Source organism: Parasteatoda tepidariorum, chromosome 5 (genome assembly GCF_982258835.1).
Source record: "Parasteatoda tepidariorum strain Cologne lab strain chromosome 5, Ptep-v5.0, whole genome shotgun sequence".
NCBI classification, from domain to species: domain Eukaryota; kingdom Metazoa; phylum Arthropoda; class Arachnida; order Araneae; family Theridiidae; genus Parasteatoda; species Parasteatoda tepidariorum.
This window is the reverse complement of record NC_141759.1, coordinates 72,791,130-72,810,247: the sequence shown is the minus strand read 5'-3', so window position 1 is coordinate 72,810,247 and position 19,118 is coordinate 72,791,130. Positions and strand designations below refer to the sequence as shown.

Sequence of the window (19,118 nt, the reverse complement as noted above, 5' to 3'; positions counted from 1 at the left end):
GAAGATAAGACCCCTACTTCTCAGCATGTATTGACTTTTAATCTGATTTCTTGGATTTGATTATTAAGTATAAATATGAATGTAAAAATTTTATAAATATAAGATTTTTATAATTAAAAAAATAGTTTGAGTTATAAAAAAATACAACTAATCAAAACTAATGGAATACGTTATTTAAAAAACAGGCAAAATAATAAATGATCTTGTATTAGGGAACGAAAATTTCTTTAAATTATCAACAACAAAAATCAACTTATTTAACTTTTTGAATGGAAAATAAAATCAATGTTAAAGTTGATATTTTTTCAAAGGATTTAAAATTACTTACAATTATTGAAAATTTTAGTTATAGATGTTCTAGTAATAAAAGTTTGACTATATTTCAAGCTTAAACTTAATCAGTCTCATCATGTAATGTTGTGATAATTATTTGATAATTGTTTATTTTTATTTACTTATTTTTCAATTTTTTTATTTTACATAGCTGAATCCAATATATTAAATTAGATTATCAAACTATCTCTGATAATTTGGGTTAAAAATTGTTGAGAAAAACATCGTTCTCACTTCAGACGATATAATATTTATAGCTATGAGTATCTCTTATTCTATGATTTTATATTTTAAACAAACAAGAAAACTAGGCATGAAATTGAAATTTAATAAATTTCTTCAGTTTATCATGTAAAATTCATTGATTCTTTGTTTTGAGAACCTGATTAAAAAACTAGACTAATTTCAGCATTAGCTACATAAAAATGGTAAGATAGATACTAAAATGTAATATTCTAAACTAAATAAAACGGAAAAGAAGTCTAAATATATATCAAATTTATTTTAATAACACTATTTACATATAAATTTATGATATAATAAGTTACGGTACATAAATAGTAAGAAAGAAAAGAATAAACAGTAAAACTCAAAATTAAAATACTGAACTCATAATAATATGTTATATACAAGTCTATAAATATATTTAAAATGAGCACACATAAATATAAACAAAAAGCAGTTCAAATAGTTATTTTTCTGTAAACATTTTAATGATATGTACAGAAATATTTGTCCAACGGTGTAATTTAAAATAAATTAAATTACAACACAACACAAATTTTTTATAGTATTTTTAGAAAATTCATTAAATAAATTACATTTTAAAAAGTGAGCTACCACACAAACACATTATGTATATATGCACAAAATTTTAGATAAAAGTAGAATTATTTTATCACTGACGACTATGCCATGCAATTGTAAAAACAAAGTACAACTTTTTAAATTACTAACATTGCTTTTTAAATTGCACGATAGAACAGACATTTCTTGTAAATAAATAGGAGCATTATTTGTAAAATTCTCATGACTAGTCTGTAAATTTTAAAAAAAATGTATATATCTTTGGTTTAAAGTAAATGCTTCCATACAAACTACCATAATAGTAGTAACTTACCATACAGTTATTTCTTATTATAGTCTAAAATAAAAGTACAGTTAACTTCTAATCATATGCAGGTTTATTATCTTTACGATTTATCTGAAGTTTTGTTCTAAAACAAACTCATTCGCAAATTGTTTTTTAGTATTTTGTTCAAACCAGATTCTGTCTCATAATAATTTATACACAATTCAAGTGCCTTTTTTTGTCCTTATTACATACATTACCACAATATTTTTTTTATATGAGATTCAGTGCCAGATATTTTGTTCGTATGAGATTCTGCCATATATAGTCAGCTTATAACTGTAAGTAATTGTAAACAATAATTATTTTTTGTTGCATTTGTTTTCATAGTGTGATTAATTCATTTAAATTAATTTATACAATAAATATGTGCATTTTTATTATAAAACAAATGAATAAAATAAATTTTATTATAAAACGATTGAACTAATATTCCAATTTATTTATTCCAGTATATCGTATTAGGTTTGTGATGTGATAAAGAAACTCTGATTAAACAATTATCACAATGCAGTTGAAAATAATATCTCATTTCATTTTAATTCAAATTTATGAAAATATAACAAATTGGTCTTCCGCTTTATTTATTTTTAATGGGGGCAAAAGCGGTAAGATGTATATGAAAATGTAACATAACATAAAATAATAAATTCTAAGCTTGAAAATGAACTTAGAAAATTGGCATGTTTTAATTCTGCTAAATGGCAATTAGTTTGCTATCCGTAGTTCAAATTGGCTATTAATTTTGAATTTTAAATAAAGTTAGACACCAAAAGGTGAAAGCTTAAAATATAACGGGTGAGAAGTGATTGTAAGACATACTCCATTAGGTAAGTTAAAAAATAAAATGTAAAAGGAAATGAGCAAAGTCTTATTTAAATTTAAAGCATGTTAAAAATGTAAATCTTTTAGTGAAAGTGAATTAAAAGAAATAATATGTTAAAATATTATTATTTCAATACGACAGCAACAATTCATTTAAATTTCATTAATCATTTCTTAATTGCCTTGTTTCATTTAGTTCGAGAAAAAAAACTTAATAAAAAAATACATATGGACACTAAATAACATTTTGTAAATCTTGTTTGTCCGAAATCTCTTCATGTAATATACCTTAACAATTGACCTCAAGGAAGTCAATATTAAATAAATAATCATTGAAACTATAATATAAAATGCACACATATAATTGTTCAACCTAATTATAATGAAACAAACAATAACGGAAAAACCATCATACGAAAAAACATTACGATAAAAATGTTTTGTACAACAAACAAAATAAATATAAATGCTTTATTTTAAGACAATATTGTCATAGTTATTTTTATCAACAACAACAAAAAAACTTATATTAAATTTATAGTTAAAATATCAGTTAATTAAAAAAGTTCATGAAAAATGCAATGATTAAATTATGGTACGTATATACCATATAAAAACTAACATATATATTTTTAAAAAGTAATCATTGTTTTGGAGTACTAATAAAATTAAAGCTATAGATAAGTTTGAGCTTTCTAAAATATAATATTTCAGAAAATACAGTAAGTACTTTCATATATTATTTCAATAAATTAATTGATAAAACTGATTATTATATTAATAAGTGTAAGATTCGATAACAGGTTTCTGAGATCCAAAGTTAAGAATCACAGTTCAGTTTGTGAGAAGACTTTGAAGATTTTTGGCCTCCTGAAACCCTGAATAAAATTGTTTCACTCTTTCATCCATTTGTTCTTCAGAATTTGAAGAAAATGCAGTTAAATTTTCAAAATTGAAATGTTCTGCATACCGAGCCATTACAAATAATATAGCAACTCCTAAAGCTATACCAATATTCTGGATTAGGAACACTTTCAGTTGTTTTTTTATACCCTTTTTGCGAGCTTCTTCTAAAGCTTCTGACAATTCCCCCAACTGAAAAGAAATATAAATCATACATTACAGAACATAAAATTATGTCAAAATAATTCAGATACTTTTTTATATCATGAGAATGATACAGTAGAATTTTGATAAACAGATTATCTATGTTGCTGATTATTACTACTTTTTTATCCCTCATTCTCAATGAAAGAATGTGAAGCAATCTAAATATAAAATTAAAATTTATGCCCATTCGCCCCTATTTGTTTCAATTAAATTTTAATGTTTTCTATTCTTTCAATGGCTATAGGTAATCCTATAACTATAAAGTGTTCCTATAACTATAAGTATATATACCATTATTTTCCATAACGTTTGGAGATTTTATATTAAAATTTGTATAAATCCCCTCTAAAATATTCCCACATTCAACCATCTTAGCTATGCGAGACACGATACTCATGCTGTTGAATAGAAATATATGATGAAGAAGAAAAAAATATGTAAGCCATAACCCTACTTTCTGCAGAAAAAAGTTAAGAAATTTATTTTTAATTTATTTTAAATTCATTAAAAATATATACAGTCTTAGTGAAAAAATAACATACTACAAAAATTCTGAATATTTATGTTATAAATGTAACCTTGTAATTCACATCTAAAAAAAGAAATAATTTAAAATATATAAAGAATATGTTCAATCCAAAATCTGGTGCTTATGGTGTTTTTAATTCCGCCTTCAATTTAAGTTCAATGCCAAGAACAATTTAAAAAGAATTCAATTGAGTTTGACCCAAAAATTTAAGTACCTAGATGGAGGAAAATCAAAAGATAAATTTCACCAGTTCCCTGACTATGCTAAAGGATGTTGAAATCAATAAAGAAAGAATATGAAAACATTAAGTTAATATATAAAATATATACCTTTATGTACACATATACCTTTATGTACACATATACTTTATGTACATAAAAGATTGCATGTGTAATATATATTATGTGATACATATTACATATGAATACATAATATATGTATGTATCACATATTATATTTTGACCCCATAAAACAAGAAATATTAAAACTTACCATGTCCACAAGGGAAATATACAAAAACATGCCAGCAGCCAGAGCAAAAATGTAAGGTGCACCTTCTGCAAAATCACCAAGTAAAATACCCATAACTAGTCCCAAATAACAGGTAATTGCAGATAGAAAATTATATAATAAGGCTTGACGCATCGTCATACCAGCACTTAAAAGAACAGCAAAATCTCCTGTAACAAACAAAAAATTACAATTTATATGCTTTTTCAACTTTTTTCTTCACAATTCAACAATACGATTCAAAATTTATTTCTCTGTCTTAGGCTTTGTTGGCATTGATATTATTATTACTTATTTATAAATAATTTGCTTCCAATATTTACTTGAATTTTAAAAATATGAAAAATATACATGTTAAAAAATGCATGTAGGTGAGCTTTAAGTAAATTCAAAAATACTTGAAAAACAATCGAAATTTAGAATTGAATTTCCACTAAACAGCTAGAAGTAGTGCAATTATCTTGCTGAGGAACTTTCGTGAGTGGCACACATAGTAAAAGATATTTAAGTCTAATCTCACACTTTTAATTGCAAACAACAGAATATTAAAAGTAAAGAACAATGTTACTTTTTGATTGTAACATTCTAAAAGGTATTAGACTGTAAAAATGGCACAGTAAGTGAGTGGCACAGTAAAGGATATTATTTAAGTCTAATCTCACACTTTTAATTGCAATCAACAGAATATTCAGAGTAAAGAACAATGTTACTTTTAGATTTTAAAGTTCTAGAAGGTTTTAGACTGTAGAAATGGCACAGTAAGTGAGTGACACAGCAAAAGATATTTAAGTCTTTTCTCACACTTTTAATTGCAATCAACAGAACAGTGCAAACAGAATATTAAATGTAAAGAACAATGTTACTTTTAGATTGTAATGTTCTAGAAGGCATTAAACTGTAAAAATTTTAATGGAAACAGATTTATAGTCAAACTTATTTAAAAATATAACTTTATTACAAAAGATTTAGAGTAAAAAATATCATTCTTAATCTTTTAACTACTTTAACATGTTTTTGAAAAATTCAATTTTTTATTCAATTGTTATTTTTAAAAATATAAATTAGAAACAAATCTGTGTAAAGCAAACTAAAAGTTATAATTTTTAAATTTCGTTTTCTCATTTTTTTTTTAAACAAACCTCTGAAGACAATTTATACCATATAATCTTTTTTTTTCTATACAGATCTACAGAAATTCAAATTATGCAATTAGCAGTTTTACTATTTATACTGTTTGTTTTTAGAGTTTTTAAAATTTAGTTTTAATGTTGTTTAAGTTGGCAAAAAACTGATTTGGATGAGAATGAAAAAATTGTAACATAAATTATACAGAAACCAAGGTATTTTTTAAAAACAAGCAAATCAAATACCATATATTCCGGCGCATAATGGGCCCAGGCGTATAACGCGCACTCGCAATTTCGAATAACTTTTTTTGAATTTTAAGATGTGCTCTTTGTATAACGAGCACGGAAATTTGGATTGTACGTGTGCAATATCTCGTCTAGTATCAATAGAAAACCAGAAAGCCTTTTAGTGTGGGACATGTTTAGGTCCCACCTTACAGATAATACAAAAAAATTGTTGAAAGAATGTAACACCGATATGGCAGTTATTCCGGGCGGATTGACACCATTAGTTCAGCCAAACAGTGGAATACTTGGATGTTGGAGGGCGAGAAAACCTTTACGAAAGGAGGACATATGTGCCATGCAAGTTTGGAAACAGTGTGCGAATGGATATTAAAAGCATGGTATGAAATTAAGCCTGAGATGGTTAGAAAATCATTCAAAAAATGCAGCATTTCAAATAATCTGGACGGATCAGAAGATGACTGTTTATTTATGGATGAGGGTAACACATATGATGAAGACGAAACAGATTGTGATGACGTGCCTGAAGAAATAACGGAAGACTAATATAATGAACTATTTATGTAATAACGAAAATCAATAAAGTATATAGGTAAAGGTATGTTATTTCTTTAAAATAAAAGTATTTTTCTATATTTTAATTTTTTTAATCTATAATTTTTTATATTCGGAGTATACCGCGCACCCGTAAATTCCAATGTTATTTTATGTATTAAAAGTGCGCGTTATTACCGGAATATACAGTATATAATATTAAATAAATGTTCTGAAAAAAGTTCAATTTCAGTATTGTAATAATATAATTTTGTCAGAAAAATACTTTCCATTTTAATTAGGACGTGGACTTCATGTTTTACATGTTTCAAAAATATTACAATGTTGAATAAATATCAGTTTAAATGGGAAAATGTAATAGAGATTATTAAATACATGTTTAACTTCTCTCTGCTCTGCCTAGGTAATTAATTGAGTTAATTCACGGTGGAAAAAAAAATAGAGACTGACTCATATTGAACTAATAAAACTATACCTAATTCATGGGGAAATTCTTCACAGATCACAGCTACAGATATACTGACGCCGGCTAGTATGCTCTCTGAAAAAGCTGCACCAATTGAAAGACCATCAATAAAGTTGTGCAATCCATCACCAAATATTATCATCCAAGCAACTGTACCGATAGCGGATTGTCCCTTCTCAAAATGAATAGTATGTTCATGATGATGAGTATGATGATTATGAGGAGGCTAGAAAATTTGAAAAATAATTCAATAAAATCTAATACTTAAACACTTATCAAATAAATTTTACTAAGAAATAAAATTTTTTGTAGTTCTTATTTGTAAAATGCGAAGTTACAAGAGTTAAAAACTGAGTGATTCGGATAAATTCAAACAAATAATCTAAAGTGTGTAAAGTCAGTGAAAGTTCAAGAATATCCATTTATTGTTGTTGCCGTGTCTATGCTAGTGCAAAGATTAGAGTCCTCCAAAAGTCTTGATAACAAGGTTTGCAAGTTCTGGAGCCCGATGGCCATGGAGAATTTCGACGGGAGGTGCTCCAAGTTGAAAGAGGGAGCCGATAATGGCCTGGCAGTCAAAAACATGGTCTGGATATCCATTTATTAAAAATAAAAAAAAATAAAAAATAAAATTTGCATGAATTTAAAACAAAATGTGTATAATTTAGTTTTAAACTATAGTATACACATATTTGTTATTTAAATCAAAACATTTATCATTATCAGAACAAAAACATGGTTAATACATAAAGGGGTTGCAAAGGTTTTTGTAAAGAATATTATTTTAAATCAAGATCAAAAGAAAAAAGGGCCTTGAAGAAAGTCAGAAATTAAAAATAATTAATTTCTTAAAAATCCAAAAAAATTAAAAACTTTTATAAAAAAATTTATTTAAATTTTTTCTTTTAAATAATAAAATATTCTAAGATATTTTATTTAAAAAAAAACTATTTCTGAAAATTGAATTGCTTTCAAAAAAATGCCTTATTATTTTATTTACTAATAATTTTAAATAGAACATAAAAACTAAGTGCATTATCTGAAGAAAAAAATATGTAAACAATAGCATTGCTTATAAAATAGTTTTGAATAAACTTGAATCATCATGAAAAAGGATGCTGGCTAGAGATTAACAGCTCAACTCACAACCGTTATAAAAACAGAATTATTAAAAAAAAGTATTATCATATAACAAAAATCTGCAAAGACTGCCATTATGAGATAACAACATTTTGATTAAGTTTTTCTAAGCACAAAGAACAATTCCTTCAATACCAGTAAAAATTCTATCTTTTCATGCATAACTTGAATCAAGATTTTTAAAAACCAAAAATGTGACTTTTTTTTTCCTCCAAAAAATACATCATTCCAAGAAATTATTTTACTTCATCATCTGAGATAGTTTTGAGCTCTCATTGATCAGTTTCTAACAATTAACTAAAAACAATTCTTTCAATTCAAGTAAAAATTTATTCTGCATAGCATTTCAGTCCATAACTTGAATCAAGATTCTTAAAAACAAAAAAAAATTAACACTTTTTCCCCAAAAAATGTATCATTCCAAGAAAATTATCTTACTTCATCATTTGAGAGAGTCTTGAGCTCAAATAAGAACTCAGTGATCAGTTTCTAACTACAGTAGAGCGCCGATTATCCGAACTGCTCGGGACCGAACGTGGTTTGGATAATGAAAGGTTCGGATAATTGGAAAGTTGTTTAAAATCTAGTTTAAATGATTATTATTTATGCACTAACTTCCCTTCACACTTTTTCTAGGCTTAAGATCTGGCAGCACTATCTAAAATAGCTCTGGCGTGTTTAGAAGTTTTTTTTTTCAATTTTTAAAAATTTTTTATTTATTTATTTTTTTACTTTTTTTTCATTTTGAATTATTTTTTATCATATTTCAGCTTTTTATGAAAAATTTTTTATCAATTACTGATTTTACCACATTTTTCTTTATTTTCTATTGCAAAAGAAATCCAGCAAAGACTTTTGTTTCAAAGAAGATGCTCTTTTTTGAGCAGCCATGTCCCTTATTCTTTTTAAATAAATCAACTGAACTGGATCAACATCATTTTGACGTTCTAGCCAATTCATTGCAATATCTAATGAATTGCTTGCTTCTATATGAGAAGGTCCACTATCTTGAACTTGATCACCAACTTCTTCCTCTTCGTCTGCGGAGTTCCGATTTTCATTCAAAATTTCAGCAACAATTTCATAATTTTAAATTTGAAATCCTGGGTCGTTTTCAGTGTCTTGACACCAGTCTTCTATTTCTACTGCTGTATAACATGGCATCTTTTCATCCGGAAGATCTATTGGTTCAGAAACTTCAGTTTCGTCTGTTTTACTGTTGAGAATTTTATTCCAAGATTTAAGATTCCAAGCACTGCAATCACTAATCATTAACCATAAGTGACAACTACCCATCCCCTAATTGTAAAACTTCCGCACATATCTATTCATAAACTCCTTCTTCATTCCAACCATTGTAGACTGTCAAAAGCTTGCATTCTTGGAAGATAATTTTCAGTTGAAGAGGGCTAAAGGGGTATGTAGGTTTAACTGTATAACAATACATGTATGTATTGACTGCTATAAGAAAACTGCTAAAAAAGGTTTTAAATTGAATGTGGTCTTCAGATGTAATGGATATTATTTATTCTTCTAAATTTAAAAAAATTGTCGATAAGTTAACAAGTATTCTAAACTTTAAAAAAAAAGAAGCGAATTCGGACATAGTTCAAATAATTGGACGTTCAGATAATGGGCGCTCTACTGTATTGACTCAGGGTGATTCTTTCAATTCAAGTATAAATGTATTCCATGTAGCATTTTAGTGCGTAACTTGAACCAAGATTTTTAAAAACGAAAAATTAACACTTTTTCCCCAAAAAATGGGTCATTCCAAGAAAAATTTCTTACTTCATCATCATCATTTGAAAGAGCTTTGAGCTCAGATGAGCTCTCATTGATCAGTTTGTAACTATTATGATTACTTAAATTTTCAGCAGTAAGAATTTGTGGAGTGGAATTTGTTCTTGCTTTATCATATTTTCCATTTTTTACCAACCCATTTCCAGAATGATTAGTTTCTGGTAAAGGCTTTAAAAACTCTGCAGAATTGTCACCATATCCCAAATTTGGTTTTCTAGATTTTCTTGCCTGTAAAATAGAATGTTACATTAACTATTGCAAAAACTAATTCCATATAATTGAATATCTTATAAAATCAAGAGCTTATTCTTTTAGCAAACAATTTTTTTCTCCAATTCTATATAATAAACACTTAACTATTTTAATATATGGAACAAAGTATAACACACTTATTTTTATTTTTAAAAGTTATTTACATTTAATAATTATTAAAAAATCTAACTATGTATAATATCAGAAGAAAAAAAAGAATATGTTTTAATGAGATTTATATTTAAAGATGTTAAAAGATTAAATTTATGAAGAAACTGTTTTTTGAATTTTGTGAAACTGTTAGCACATATTTTTAAAGGTTTATATTTTAATTCATTTTGAAAATTGTATCGAAAACTTTGCCATTAAACTTGGAGTCATCTAGTAATACCTACATTATTATAACTAGAATTTAATGATTTAATTTTAGAAAGTTTAACTTAAAAGCAAAAAAAATATTATTATCTACCCCACTTTTTTCTTGTTATTTCTATACACTGATTTATCATTCTAGCATTTAATTTTTATACAGAGTAATTTTAATGCACACAAAGTAATTTAATTTTTCTATTAATGAATTAAATATTTCTCAATGAATTGTAAGCAACCCTTTAAAACTGTTCTACAATTGCTAAAAAAAAATTTGTATATTGTATAGTAATTTAGCTAGTAATTAGTTCCAATACATTATTTAAATATGTTCCACTTAATTCAAATAATAAAGACTGCACAAATACTGTATTTATATTATAATAATAGTAAATTTAATGACTACATCAAAATGATTCATCAAAAACATTGTATTACAATACTTAGCTTTTAAATTTACATAAAAATTTAATGTGAGAAAAATTTAAAATGAAAATTTTCAATGAGCCTTTAAAATAATTCAACAAATCTGATACCAGTAAACTTAAACAATCGCAATGCACTCACCTTTTTAATGTCCATAATAACTTTCATAAATCTTTCACTAACATAAAACAAGTAAATTCCACCAAAAATAAGAAGTGAACGCCATAAATAATTATGTTCTTTGTCTTGTCCCACAAGTTTGAAAGTCTACAAAATTAAAAATGTTTATATAATGAAACAAAAATTTTTTTAAATAAATGATTGCAGAATAGAATAATTTCAAAATTAAAACAAAAAAAAATTAATAAATTAAAATACAAATAGATATGTATATAACAATTTATTTTTTAATGTATTTTAAAATCTAACATATTGCTTCGCTATAATTCCAAAAAAGACTTTTTCTTCGATTATTTCAATTCTATAAATATCCAAAATAGAGTTTCGATAATGGTTAAAAATAAGTACAAAACATTGTTTTGAATTGAATTAAAAGTAGGGGGAAATGGCACAAAGTTCAAAGACTATTTTGAGGCAAATAAATATCTCAACAAAACAAGAAATACTTTAGCTATATACTTTGAAATACTTTGAAATACTTTAAATATATATTTTAGCAGCAGTAATTTAGAAGACTGAATTCTGCCAATAAAAACAAATTACAATTGCTTTTTTCATGAAAAGAAACGACGTTGACAAGAATAATCTAATGATCAAAGCAAAAACAAGTCGAAATCTGTGAATATTGAATACAAAAGTTAAGAGAACATTGCACAATAGTTTACGTAGCATAAATCAAAAAAAGATACTTAAAGTCATCTAAATAAATTTAAATTTGACAAGTTAGATCCATCAGTAAAATATATAGTCTGAAGCAAAGACAAAAATAAGAAGTATAATAAAGAAAAGTAAATAAAGAAAAAAATATTAAAACATTAACAGGAAAAAGCAATGAATTAATCAAACTACAGAATAAATAAATATTTATTATTTTTTATGATTTCAAATATTCTTTTTCTACTATCCATCTGGAATTAACCATTAAAATATCATAAAACTTTCAATAATTAAATTTTTGAAACATAATGTATAAAAACAAAGGGCATAAATTTAAAAGATTAAAAATGGGATAACCCCTAAAAAATGAAATTTTTTCCTTCATCGATAATTTAATAATTATACAACTAGACATCATAACACTGCAATCTGACAGCAAATTGTAGATGCCATTTTTCATTCCAAAAAATTTTAATTAAAATAAATCATTAAGACTAAAAACATATCATGAACAACTAAAACTTGAATTTCTTTAAAGCAATTTGGATCTCTTTAAACACATTTTCCATATATATTTCATGCTTAATTTCCCTTATAATTGCTAAATAATTAGACAAAACCTATCAATGATGAATAAGAACTTTAAAGTCATTTTCACTAGCTAATGATGCATAGTTAAAGGTCTATCATCATTTAATTATTAATTTTAAAAAAATTTGGAAATTTTTTAATTTTTTTTTACCTGTGGTATAAGGTGAAAGAGTGAACTTCCCACTAAACTCCCAACAGCTAAACCTTCAAACAGCATTAGGACAATTTGATAGATATTTTTGCTCAATAACGGTAATATTATCACACCAACCAAAGAACAGCAACTGATAATAGTCACAAAAAGGAGACCATAGCCCCAAACTGTAAAAAGAAATGTTTAAACTTAGAAAAATACTTAATTCATGAAAAACACATTTTTAGTTGCTAAAAATAAAATAAAAATTCATAATGTTAATATTTTTTATTTGTTTTATACAGTAGCATTTGAATATACAACAATTGACTGTACTATTATTGACTAGTATATAACAAACACATGAAGAAAAAAGATTAAGATTTGCTTTATGCTGACACAAAATTTTATGTCAGTATTAAACAAATCAAAATGCAAAACATATCACTAAGTCATTACAAGTCAAACATACTGGAGATCTTGAATTTTCTCCGTAGCTTATTAATATCTGTCATAAAAACTTCTAGTCAGAACTAGACGTTCTTTAAGATGCATCCTTGACAACGTCTCTCCCACATAAAACACAGTTAGGGCTTGAAAATACAGAAAAATGGAGGGTTTAAAAAATTCTTCTTCAGAACACAACTTTTTCGGAATGAATTTTTGAATCAAATGTAAATATCCTATGAAGAGAAAACCCGTTCAATTCAGTGTTGATACCTTTAAGAGCAGGTAAGAGTCAAAACTGAGCAAAAATAAAATTCCAAACAGATTCTACCACAACTTTGAATAAAAATGTGGAACAAAAATTTAGCAAATAAAGAAACCGAGTATAGCTGAGTAGTGTTTTTCTGACTTGGTGGTAAAACGTTCACAAGCATTTTTTCTTATTAAATATCTGTAAATGAATTAGAATTAAAGAGAAAAAGAAATAAAAATCAAATAGTATCATCATCTGTATACAAATTTTAAAACTACACAAGATAAATAATCTCTTTTTAAATAATAATGGTTTAAATTAGTGATCTCATATAAAATTATTTTTATAATCTACCTTGATATTTGTATACAAGAAATATCGAATACAGATGATAATAAATGTAGATTCATAGATAATTGTTGTTAACAAACTTTGCCATCAGATGTGGGCACAATTCTTTAATAAATATACTAATAATGTAGGGTTGTACATAAGTAAGAAGAAAAAAACCAAACTATAAGAATATATGCAAAATCTCAGAGAAAACTAAAAATTGATGACGACAAAATTGACGGTATAAAAGAATTCATGCATATTGGCTCTGTCCCTGACAGCAGTAAAAGTAGAGTCACATATTAAGAACAGAGTCATCCATACAAGAGCATCTTTTAGAAGCCTCGGAAAATTCTGGAAGCACTCAATGCTGACCAAAAATAAATATCTATAAAATAGTCAAAGTAATTTTATTACATGGTTCTAAAACAAGTGCTTTAGAAAGTTAGTCATTCGAAAACTTGAGGTCTTCAAAATAATTATCTTTGAGAAATTTTCAAAAATTTTTAGACAATTTTACTTTTCTTGGGCCCCTGACAGCAGGAGAAAAAGGAGAAGACCAAGAATCACTTGACAGAGACAAATGAAGGCAGATTTCAAATAAAAAGAAGAAAATTTTAAGGATTAGAGGAAGTCAGATCGAAAACCATAGAGAAGTAGACTGCATACCAAAGTAGTTTTCATGTGAACTTACAAAATTGAATTGAAGGAAATTATGGTATGATCCAGGCCCGTAGCCAGGGGGGGACCATCGGGACAAATCCCCCCCCCAAATTCTGGGATTCAAACTTTTTAGTCTTTCTTTGAGCCTCTCAGTAAAAAGAAAAACAAAAACTGTCAAATCAAACCTTTTATTAACTAACTTTATTAAGCATATTTCGGGATATTCTGGTTTGTCCTAAAAAAGTAATCAAAAAATTTTCTTCAAATCCCCGTCGCATGTCTTTGTAAACCTTGTTTACAATACTGTTATTATGTAATATTAATTGAATGTAATATTAATTTTCTTCAAATCCCCGTCGCATGTCTTTGTAATCTTTGTTTACAATACTGTTATTATGTAATATTAATTGAAAAATATGTATTATGTAATATTTTTTAATTACTAGTTTAACTTTTGCAAATAACAGAATAAACAATATTTGTTACAATGTTTTTTCCCTACTTTGCATGTCTGAAACTGTCCTTGCTTCTTACCAAATCCCCCCCCCCCCCCGAAAAAATATCCTGGCTACGGTTTGGTTTGGTCTTACTTTACTGAATAACAGGGACAAGATTAATCTAGTGGAAAAAAGTGAAAGGACATCTATATCAGTATTTTCTGCTTTTTCAAAATGCATTTTTTTGGTACATATATTATAAAAAATCTATTATTACAAAAAATCTGTATTAAAAAAAAAAGAGATTGCTTTTAAAAAAATATAAGTTCCGATAAAATAAGAAGAGAAATGAAATCAATCTTATTTCTATACCTGCCATTGTTGACGGTCTTAAACTGGGAGGGTCATTATCTCCAGATGAACAAGCACCGTTATGTAGTTGCAGTAAGAGTAAAGGACACACTCTTGCTAATGCCTCACTAACACTTTTAGTTGATGGCGGAACAAGCTGAAGCATATCATTTGCTGATAAACACTATAATACAGATACAAATGATGATGAATAGGAAAAGAAAGGGAATCATCAGCGCATTTATTAAAAAAGCAGAGCAAAATAATTACAGCTTTTTTTTTTGACATATTAAAAAAACTTAGGTAACACCGAGAAAAAACCATTACTAGAAACTATCCAACATAACACTTTCCAGTGATCATTTTTTGTTTCAACAAATAAACCTGCTTACAAGAAATCAAATGAGTATTTTTTTGCTTGTACATATTTGAAGTAACTATCAGTTTTTGTATGTACGAAATCCACTAAATATTTCCAGTGACGAATGAAGATAACCCTCAATATTTTTGGGCAGGGTTTTGACAGTTAAACATTTTGAACTTTTAGTTATTTGTATTCAAATGTTATACAAAGCAACGCCACAGTTATTATATACTTTAATTTTTCATTTTTAAATTAATTAAAAATTACCTTTCTGTGTAAAATAAATTAATATCTAACTTAGCTATATGTCTGTGATTTTTCTATTTTTAATGAAACTTAATTTATGTTTGCATTGAGGTTTTTAGTGTTAGTTCCATCTTGTTCTGAACTTAAAGATGCAAGCTATCCTGCATTTTATATCCTGCATCGGCTGTTCAAACGATGGTTATAAAATAAAATTAAAATAATAAGTATTAACACAAATCACAAAATTTTTTTAGACTTCGAATAATAATATCTACATCAGAAATATGCATTTGGATTATTATTTTATTTTGTTTTAAATAAATAAATCTAATAATCTTCAAAATAAATTTAGTAAATCAATTAGACAAGTAAAATATTAAATTAACATATATTAAATATTAATATATTTATTTACCTTGGAAAAAATTCCATCATCACACAAATGTCTAGGGAGAAATGGATATTTTGATAAAGATGAACAATTAAGAGTCACCGGTTCTTGCGTGTAATTATGACTCTGTAGGTCCTCTAATAACAAAGCAAAACTTTGAGTCACGTTTGATGAATTAGAATAAGCTGATTGTGGATGATGCTTAAGAAGAGCAATTTCAGATAATGATTCTACTGTTTCTAGGTTGTCTATGGTTACATTGGCATAACAGGAAAATTTCTGAAGAAATCCATACAAGATAAATATACATAGAAGCAAACAGAGCTTTGATATCCCAAACATGTTTAATGTTTAAATTTAAGAAGTCATTTTATGCCAGCATAAACCTGGAATAAAAACACAATTTAAGAAACAAATGAAAACAAGATCAGTTCTAGAAGATGTCAATATCTGTAATGATATAATAGTATATCGGTAATCATACTATGATCAAATAATTTACTAGCAATTACAATATTTCATCTACAAGAAAGTTAATTTCTTTAAAATCCATTCTTAGCTAAAAAAAGTGAAACTTATATAGGATATTTTTAACCTTCTAGCAGCTATGCAAATTCAAGCGAATATTTATACATATTTCCTTATCTAAAAACAAGTAGAAGTTGCTTTTTCCATGCAAAAAAAAAATTATACGAGTTAAATGTCACCTTCTACTTATAGAACAGGAATACATTTCGTACATGTTACAAGTTACAGCTAATATATACAGAACGAGAATTAATATGTACTTTATTGAAGCATTGTATTGATTGACAAATGCTCTATGGGTCTTTAAGCAAAGTATGAAACAAAAATGAAAAGACTATTATTTATAAAATGTTTACTTCACAAAATTACAAATATTTTTTTTTTTAAAAATATTTGCAATTTTGTGAAATAATTATTTTTTTTAAGAAATTTGTAAGAAATTATTTTTTTAAAAAAAATATTGAAAAATTGACAGTTTATGCATGCCATTGGCAACGGATGAAACACTGGCACTCTGTAGAATAGCTAAGCAATTTCTGGAATACATGGTGTATTTACATTGCTGGAGTATCATTCTATAATGCCTAGGCAATGTGTGAAATATTTAATTGTTTCATATTTAAAAGGGCCATATTTTGAAAAGTTTAAAAGGTCTGATTTTCAACATTGCTAGTAAGATACACATTTATACAGGAAAAATTTTTGGTAATAATTGTTTGGAAAATATTCCTTTAAAGGAATATAGTTGAGAATATTTTTGAAATTATTTACAATTATTTATTTAAAATTATTTACAATGATGGTATGTTTTAAATATTTAAATACTACAGTGGAATAAAATAAATTAAAATTAAAGAAGTTTTTGTAAACTTAATTGCTTTGAATAAAATAAAATTTCAAAAAAATGCTTCCTTAGAACAATTTTAACCCTTTGCACTTCAATGTCGCCTCCGAGACGCCATCAACAGCTACCACTCTAAAATTAAATGCTTCATACCTTATTAATTAATAATCACAAGCTTAAATTAGTATTTCAAGAATTTTAAAATTCACATAAAAATACTCTATTATGTATTTTAAATAATTTAGGGCTTACATTTGTTCAAACAGCATTTTAAAGTACTCAGAGTGCAAAAGGTTAGTTAAATAAATTGCTCTTAATTGCAATACATTTGAGGCATAAATGATGTCATCAAGGATATTTTTCTTAAAAACTGATTGTGATTATTCACAATTATTTAATCAATACATAAAAAAAAAACATCAACTTTTTAGTTTGGAATGTTAATTAGTTTTAACTGTCCCAATTAAAAAGCATTTACAAAACTGAATAAAGTTGTCTAATGAAAATTCTCAAAGTAAAAATTATAATTTTAAGTTGAGAATATCAAAGATAATTTTATTATCATGCTATTAATACTGATTAATTAAATAGCTATCATATAATGATATAATATTTAAAAAGCATAATTTTCTAGGTATACTCTTTATTTATTGGAAGTAAAAAATATTTTCTATTATTCTACAAACATTGACTTAAAAAAAGGTTCTCTTTCTCCGAAAATATTGTCAAGAGAATAATTCTTGCTTCTAAGATCTACAAACCATAGATAAACTAAACATGTAAACTTTCTAAATATGTAGGATATCAATTTTGTAAATGAATCTAGCGTTTTCTGTGTAAGCTAAAAAATGAGAAAAATTAATTAAGTTGAAAATTTCCAGTTATCATTATCGCTAATCAATTTTATTGAAACCAAAAGCTTATACCATTAAGGAACATTTGTACCTAATGGAAAAAATGTTTAACATTTAACATGCAAAAATGATAAATATATATTTTCAGTTCCCCAGTAATAATAATGATTCGGATCAAATTTTGTTTCTATCATAGGCAATGTAAGTAAAATCTAGCAAAATTTTAGATCTTTATTTGTAGGTAAATAAAAGGGAAAGTAATAGTGAAATATCACGATATCTAACATGAATAGAAAGAAAAATTAATGAGCAAAACTTATTTTTATCGCTACTATCACTATTTATGATCGCTTAGTTAATCAAAATATTTCCCTAAAAACATTTTAAATTGAGGAATAATCATTTTCTTATATTTTTTTTGAGCAAGACTAAATATTTTTTTACGAAAATAAAGCAAAAGAATTATATTTTTACCAAATACAAACCCTCTTACAGATAAAAGTAATAATTCATCAACATACAACTGAAATAAACAAATTATAAATTTTCACTCGCTTGTTTGGATGTTTATGAATGAACCGCATTCACACAAACTTGAAATTTCATACATAAACAAAAAACACACTCTCACACCCACTTCCACTGCCGGTGTTTCCAGCAACCAATCAAATTTCAGCATCATGTCATTGATTGGATTGATCTTATGGTTGATTGACCAATGGTTCTGATTCAATCAAACATCAAGGCACCCAAGGTTAGAAGTAGGGAGGGGGGAACTAATCGGCAATAAATCTAAGGACTTCTTATTTCAAGAATTTTTCATTAATTTATATTTTTATGTTTCACGGAATATATTAAATTGGTTTGAATCATTATTTCCGTAAGTCATATTAATTTGAAGAGAACCTGTAAACTATATTCATAGATCTAAATCTAGACATTATAAAACAAGCTAAATTTAATTTTCATCAAATTAATTAAATAATTACAAAAATTTCCTAAATAATTACAAAATTTTAAATT

At 26.1% G+C, this 19,118-nt stretch overlaps 1 protein-coding gene across 6 annotated transcripts in view; it reads right to left on the bottom strand.

The window, feature by feature from the left end:
• Positions 1-814: 814 nt before the first annotated feature.
• Positions 815-19,118, bottom strand: part of LOC107449242 (metal cation symporter ZIP14) — a 59,374-nt gene continuing 41,070 nt past the window's right edge. For 2 of the 6 annotated variants that reach the window (XM_071184769.2, XM_071184768.2), the window contains exons 2-9: positions 15,894-16,255; positions 14,890-15,052; positions 12,403-12,572; positions 10,965-11,090; positions 9,765-10,004; positions 6,843-7,059; positions 4,422-4,609; positions 815-3,385 (exon numbers count right to left, since the gene is read on the bottom strand). In XM_071184769.2, the coding sequence (XP_071040870.1) occupies positions 3,125-3,385; positions 4,422-4,609; positions 6,843-7,059; positions 9,765-10,004; positions 10,965-11,090; positions 12,403-12,572; positions 14,890-15,052; positions 15,894-16,211 (1,683 nt within the window). In that variant the 5' untranslated portion in view covers positions 16,212-16,255 and the 3' untranslated portion in view covers positions 815-3,124. Of the gene's footprint in view, positions 3,386-4,421; positions 4,610-6,842; positions 7,060-9,764; positions 10,005-10,964; positions 11,091-12,402; positions 12,573-14,889; positions 15,053-15,893; positions 16,256-18,569; positions 18,728-19,118 lie in introns of those variants that run through there. The other 4 variants (XM_016064719.5, XM_071184770.2, XM_016064718.5 and 1 more) reach the window with 4 other exon arrangements.